This window comes from Hevea brasiliensis, chromosome 6, assembly GCF_030052815.1.
Source record: "Hevea brasiliensis isolate MT/VB/25A 57/8 chromosome 6, ASM3005281v1, whole genome shotgun sequence".
NCBI lineage: Eukaryota > Viridiplantae > Streptophyta > Magnoliopsida > Malpighiales > Euphorbiaceae > Hevea > Hevea brasiliensis.
In genome coordinates, this window is record NC_079498.1 from 27971914 (window position 1) to 27979564 (window position 7651).

General features: G+C 33.4%; 1 protein-coding gene across 1 annotated transcript; it reads right to left on the reverse strand.

The window, feature by feature from the left end:
* Positions 1-904: 904 nt before the first annotated feature.
* On the reverse strand, positions 905-2579 carry LOC131180621 (probable transcription factor At4g00610). Its single transcript, XM_058147968.1, has 3 exons — positions 2466-2579; positions 1633-1696; positions 905-1146 (listed from the first exon to the last, which is right to left on the reverse strand). Exons 1-3 carry the CDS (start codon positions 2577-2579, stop codon positions 905-907), a joined length of 420 nt encoding a protein of 139 aa, XP_058003951.1.
* Positions 2580-7651: the final 5072 nt, after the last annotated feature.

Here is a 7651-nt window from a genome sequence, read left to right on the forward strand (position 1 = left end):
CCTTTTCTTCTTTTATCTCCTTTGATTCGTCCTGTGTTATCTTAAGATGTCATCATTTCTTCAAACGCATGAATCCATCATGAAATCCTTGTGTCTTTTTCTTTGTTCTTTGAGAAGCACAACACTTAAAGCAATGTTAGTTTGATTCTAGTTGAGTTTTGGTATCATCAAAATCTATGCTCCTTTGAGCTTGTGGGGTCAACAATCTCCCCCTTTTTGATGATGACAAAACTCAATCGAATCACCATGTAAATATTGATAAGTGTGAGTATGTGTATGAATGTATATGTGGGAAAAACTCCCCCTATGTATGTGCTTATATCAACATTTAATCACAAACAACTCCCCCTTAATAATTTCAATGAAATATTCATAAGCATTTTCTTAAGGAGTCAAGTGTGACTAAAAATACTAACTAAATATGCACAATATGCACACTAATCACAAACTATATTAATCACAAGTATCAATCACAAGATAAAGTTATATCAACAATATACTAATCACAAACTATATCAATCGCAACTTATACCATCAAGATTACTCATCAAGATTACTCATTCATTCTCCCCCTTTTTGTCAGCATTAAAAGATCATGGGAGAAATCATGCACATGAGTATAAATCAAAATCCAGTTTAAGTGCAGTAAATAAAACAGTCAAAATAGTAGATAATATGTTAAGCTAATTAAAGTTTAGAAAACTAAAAATAGCAAACTAAGTAGCAAATTAAGAGATAGACTATCAGACAAAATTCAACCAGTAAACATGCAGTATGGTTATCTATCCTTTTAGCTTAGAGCTTCTTCTGATTGGTCTTGGAGCAGCCATCTTCACTCTTTTTGGCTTGACAGGTTTATCACTCAAGGTTTGAAGAATTTCAGCAGCCATTGCAGTTCCTGGTGTTAAGGGAATAACGAGGCCACCGCTAACTCGATTCTGTGCAGAGTACGGTCTGTTGTAGACTTTTTGCCAGTTTTAGCCTTTTTACCAGATGGTTTATCAGTTTGCTCTTTCTGCTTGCTTCTTTGTTCCTTTTGAGCTGTTTTTGCCTTTTCTTTTGTAGGAGCAGCAGGAGCAGGAGTATGTGGTTCCGACTCAGATTCAGAATCACTCATATCCTTCTCATTTCCTTCCTTGCTACCTCCTTTTCCATTTCCATCATCAGAATCATCTTCATCATTTTCAGTTTCCTCTTCTTCTTTTTCTGTTTCCTTTTCTTCCTCTTTCTCTTCTTCTTCTTCTGTTTCCTTTTCTTCCTCTTCCTCTTTTTCTTTTTCTGATTCCTTTTCTTCCACTTCTTCCTTTTCTTCTTCTGTTTCCTGTTCTTCCTCTTCTTCTGCAGATTCTTCTTCTTCCTCTTCTTCTTCTTTTTCTGTTTCAGGAACAGAACCAGTAGCAGCCTTACTGGTTTCTCCAGCTTCAGTGCTTGAAATACCCAGATGAACTTTGATTTTAAATAGTTCTTCCACAATTTTATACATCAACATCAAAGTGCCATCAATCTTAGAATCAAGAGCATTCATAAGAACAGTTTGAAAAGCTCTAAATTTCTGTATTTCTCCAAGTTCAATTTCAACAAATTCCCTTAAGTTGTTCACTTCTTCCAAAATTCCTTCAACATTAAAAGTACCACTTGCACTATCCTTGGAACTAGCACCTTGTTCAAATCTAAGTTTTCTCCCATCATCATCTTTCTGCAGACTTGTAATTGGGATCATATTTGTCCTAAGTTTCTCAGTTTCCGGAGGTATCCCAAAGTCTCTAAATAGGCCATTAAGAAGATGGGCATAGGGTAGTTTGTAAGGTGGTTTCCATTTCATAATTTGCTTCAGCATAAAGTAGGCAAGATTAAACTCAATTTGATTCACAATATGCCAAATTATGCAGAGATCAAGAGTACTTAAATAGTTTGGATTGCCAGTTCTGGGATTCAGCACATAGATGATAAAACTATAAAGAATTTTGATGTGTTGGTGAGCATGGGTAATGCTAGTCTTATCTTTTACTTCCCCTTTAAACACTTCAGCCTCAAAATCTCTTTTATTGAATCCATGTGACAAAAACTTCTTTGTGAGAACAAATTCTATTCCCACTGTTTGGGATTCCTAGGGCTTTGGCTAATCTATCTACTGTCACTTCATAGACTTTTCCTTTCATTTTTACCTTAAAAGATTCATCTCTTTCAGAATCATCAACTCTTAAATTCTTATAAAATTCTTGAACTAAGTCCACATATACTCCTTCAGTGTTAGAGCACAATCTGTCCCATTTTTGATATTCAAACAAAGATTGTAAAGGAACAGAGACTTCAGTAAAAGCAGGCCAATGGATATACCTTGGTTCATGAATGGCCCTTTCCATATGCATAATTGGAGCTTTTGAAGTCTTTTTCTTTTTGGTTCCTTTTTCTTGGACAGGCTCACTGGTTCTTTTCTTGGGCGTTTCTTTTGATTTTCCAATTACCAGAGGAGCTTTTATTTGTGGAGGAGGAGATGCAGGAACACTTGCATCAGTGGAATCTGAAGATGATGAATATGTAGGGACTTTTGCTTTGCCTTTTCCTTTTGCCCGTGCCATGACTAAACCAGAAGAAAATTTGGTAGTAGGGATAGAGAAAGCTAGGTTCACAAATTTAACAATGTAAGTGGTCAATGTATAATCATTTGAACCATATCAACACATTTCTATCACAATTTAGCACAATGTCATGTAAAAAATTAGGACTGACAGGAAGAAATATTTGGGTTTTTGAGAATCAACGACAACCGATTCATGATTTTGTTATATACCCATTTTTACGTAATGTTAATACTAATAAAAATTAGCAGCTAATTTCGAAAGCAAAACAAACATAACAGTCACAAAAAAAAATTGTAGAACACGTTTCCATTAATGTTTCAGATTCAATACCTGAGACTTGTAGAGACAGAGAATGCGAATCGATGATGACAGAAGAGAATGCGTCAAATGATTTTAATCCAACGAGAATCACTTTGAATGGTTTCTTTTGGCAGATTTAGAGAATCACTTTGGGGATTTTCTAACTTGGAACAATCGATTTGATTCACAGTTAATGGGTTTCAGAAATTTTTAAGGAAGATGAAGGGAGATGATAGTTGTGAGAGTTGTGAGCGAAATGGGTTAACAAATGGAGAGAAGATGCATTCGTTCGGGTTTTGGGAGGCGATGCGACGAAAAGAGAAGAAATTTTGATCTTTAAATCTGAAAAGACATAAATGGAGACTTTTGCAGAGTGATGGGTACCGTGTACCAGTGGAGAAGCAGAGAGAAGATTGATGGTTCTGAAAAAAAATTTTGAGTCCCGCGCTGGTTAATATGTCAAAAGTCTGTTTTGCCCTTAAAACATATAGAGATGCAATGCTCTAAATAAAGGGGTATTTAAGTAATATGCTCTTTAAACATGCAGAATAGGCGCTCGGAAAGTAAAAATAATTTTAGAGTTTTAGTACAATCAAACCTGACTGCCAGTTTGCCAACGAAAAGTTAGGAGCAGTGGTAAAGCATATAGCAAACAAGAAAATTAGCAAACAAATTAGTATGTCACTGTGATTAAATTCTGCAAAATACTGTTCATATCAGATCAGACCCAGAATTTTTCAAATTGCACCAAAAATATCAGAACACATATTTAATGCTACAAACCAACATATATCACTTCATTTTCATTTAGAAACATGAGAATGCATCAAAACTTAATCAAGAGCATCAATCATACCAAGTTCTCTTCTTATTTTGCAGAAAATTTCCTCACTATGTGGCTTTGTAAAAATGCCAGCAAGCTGTTTTTCAGAAGGGACAAATTCAATTTGAATATCACCATTTTGAACATGATCCCTAATAAAATGATGTCTAATTTCAATATGCTTGCTTCTAGAGTGTTGGACAGGATTTTTTGATAGGTTTATAGCAGTAGTATTGTCACATCTTATGGGAATGTGATCAAATTTAATTTCAAAATCTTCAAGCTGTTGTTTCATCCACAAAATCTGTGCAACACAACTTCCAGCTGCAATATATTCAGCTTCTGCAGTAGAAAGTGCAACAGAAGTTTGCTTTTTACTGTGCCATGAAACTAATGCTAATGCATGACCTAGAAATTGACAAGTTTCAGAAGTGCTTTTTCTGTCCAGTCTACTACCAGCAAAATCTAAATCACTATAACCAATAAGATTAAATGATTCGCATTTTGGATACCACAAGCCAATGTTGTGAGTGCCAATGAGGTACTTAAAAATTCTCTTATCTGCTACAAGATGAGATTCTTTTGGACAAGATTGAAATCTTGCACATAAACATACACTAAAATGAATGTCTGGTCTAGATGCTGTCAAGTAGAGTAAAGAACCAATCATATCTCTATAAAGTTTATTATCTATCTCCTTACCTTTTTCATCTTTCTCCAATTTAACTGTTGAGCTCATGGGAGTTCCAATGCTTTTCTTATCTCCCATTTTGAACTTCTTTAGCATGTCCTTTATGTACTTGGACTGATTTATAAAAATTCCATCTTTCATTTGTTTAATTTGCAATCCAAGGAAGAAAGTAAGTTCACCCATCATACTCATTTCAAATTCACTTTTCATCATATTGGAAAATTTCTTACAAAGAGAATGGTTAGTTGCACCAAAAATAATATCATCTACATAGATTTGCACAATAAGCATGTCTTTTCCTAGTTTCTTAATGAAAAGAGTAGTATCCACTTTTCCTCTTTTAAAATCATTTTGAAGCAAAAATTTTCTAGGTCTCTCATACCATGCTCTAGGAGCTTGCTTTAAACCATAGAGAGCTTTAGTAAGCTTGTAAACATGATTTGGAAAATGAGGGTCTTCAAAACCAGGGGGTTGAGCCACATAAACTTCTTGATCAATATATCCATTTAAGAATGCACTTTTAACATCTATTTGATAAAGCATGAAATTCTTAAAACATACAAATGCACATAACATTCTAATAGCTTCAATTCTAGCAACCGGAGCAAATGTTTCATCAAAATCAATACCTTCCTCTTGGTTGTATCCTTGAGCTACTAGTCTAGCTTTATTTCTAATTACATGTCCTTTTTCATCCATCTTATTCCTAAATACCCATTTAGTTCCAATAACAGAATGCTTTTTAGGTTTAGGAACAAGTGTCCACACTTTATTTCTTTCAAATTGATTTAATTCCTCTTGCATAGCAAAAAGCCAATTTCATCATTTTGAGCATCATCATAATTTTTGGTTTCAAATTGAGACACAAAAGCAACATTACTAAAATATTTTCTAAGTTGAGCTCTTGTCATCATTCTTTGTGATGGACTATCAAGAATGTCATCTTTGGAATGATTTTTATGGTACCTCCATTCTTGTGGAATGTCTTGAAGTTGGGGTTCCTCAATTTGTAATTCTTCCACATTTGGTTGGGAGTTTTCTTGAATTTCAATATTTGTGGAGCAAGGAATTCTTTGAATTTAGAATCTGCTCAATTTCATCGTCACAAGAATCTTTCCTTTGCAAGGAAGTGTTAGCATCATCAAAAAGTATATGCATTGATTCTTCCATGGTCAAGGTTTTTCTATTGAAAATCCTATATGCTTTGCTATTTGTTGAATATCCTAGAAATATTCCTTCATAAGATTTAGCATCAAATTTTTTGAGATTGCTGTCTTTGTTATTCAAAATGTAACATTTGCAACCAAAGACATAAAAATATGCAATATTGGGTTTTCTTCCTTTCCAAAGTTCATAAGGAGTTTTCTTTAAAATAGCTCTAATGGAAACTCTGTTCAAAATGTAGCATGCTGTATTTACAGCTTCTGCCCAGAAATATTTTGATAAACTGTTTTCATTCAGCATTGTTCTTGCCATTTCTTACAAAGATCTGTTTTTTCTTTCAACAACTCCATTTTGTTATGGAGTTCTAGGAGCTGAAAATGTATGATAAATACCATTTTGAGAGCAGAAATTTTCAAATAAACTGTTTTCAAATTCTTTTCGATGATCACTCCTAAAAAATGTAATGCAATATCCTTTTTCATTTTGAGTTCTTTTGCAAAAAGCTTCAAATATATCAAAGGTTTCATCTTTATGAACAAGAAAGAAAGTCCATGTGAATCTTGAAAAATCATCAACAATTACAAATGTATATGCCTTACCTCCTAGACTTCTAGGTGTGATTGGACCAAAAAGATCAAGATGTAATAACTCCAATGGTCTAGACTTAATTACAATATTTTTTGATTTAAAGGATGATTTTATATGCTTACCAAGTGCACATGCTTTGCATTGAAATTCTTTTTCAAATCTTAACTTTGGAAGTCCTCTAATGAGATTCCTTCTAGAGAGTTTAGCAAGTGTACTCATGCTAGTATGTCCTAATTTTCTATGCCATAACCATACACTATCATCTGAAGTCATAAAGCATGTTTCACAATTTTCTTCAAGACTTGTTAAATCAAGTAGGTAAATATTATCTATTCTAGCACTAGCAAGCATAACATTATTTCCATGAATTTCACAATGTGTAGAAGTAAAAATGACCTTAAAACCATTATCACATAGTTGACTAACACTTAAAAGATTATATTTTAATCCTTGTACTAATGCAACATTCTCAATGCAAGGATTTTTACCAATAGTTCCACATCCAATAATTTGAGCTTTACTTTTATCACCAAAATTGACATAACCTTCTTCTTTTAAAGTAAGAGAAGAAAACTTGCCTTTATTTCCTATCATGTGCCTAGAGCAGCCACTATCAATGTACCAATGTTACATTTCCAAGATACTCTTTAGCGGACACAGAAATCGCTTAATCTGTTATTAGGTACCTAAGCAACTTTGGATCCTTGTGTGTTAGTAATATTAGGTAGGGTTCCTTTAGGCACCCATACTTTCTTTGCCTTAAAGGTTCCTTTCCTAATAGGACAAGCATTAATCATATGACCTTTATGATTACAATAAAAGCATGTAATATTTGGTCGAGAAAAAGATGTAGCTTTAACAAAATAATGTTTGTATTTTCCAAATTTCATAAATCCATCATAACCAAATCCAAATTTTTCATTTGTGGATCTTTGATTCCTAAGAAGTATATCCAGTGTTTCTTTTCCTTTTGTAAATTTAGCTAAATCTCTTGTTAAAGATTCAACTTTTGCTTCAAGAATTCTGTTTTTCTCAAGAAGTTGTTCACACACTTCTTTTGATCTTTGAAGCTCATCATTAACTTCCTTAAATAATTTCATTTGAGATTTGTAAAATTCATTTTCCTTTGAAGCCATACTCAAGGAAATATTTTCTGATCTTAAAGCACAATTTTCATGAACCAAAATTTTGCATTTCTTTTTAAAAGATCTATATTTATCATATGTCTTTACAAATGCAAGTTCTAATTCACCAACATTAGAAAGTTCAAGATTTACTCATTTTCACTATCTTCAATATGCAAGCTTTCACCTTTTTCTTCAATTGCCATCACACAAGTATTTGTAGCTTCTTTGTCACTTGTTTCATCATTTGATGAAGAGTCACTATCACTCCATGTTGCTGCCATTGCCTTTTTACTTTTATCCTTTCTAAACTTGTTTTTCTTCTTCAATGTAGGACACTTTGGCTTAATGTGGCCTGGTTTGTTACACTTATAACAAA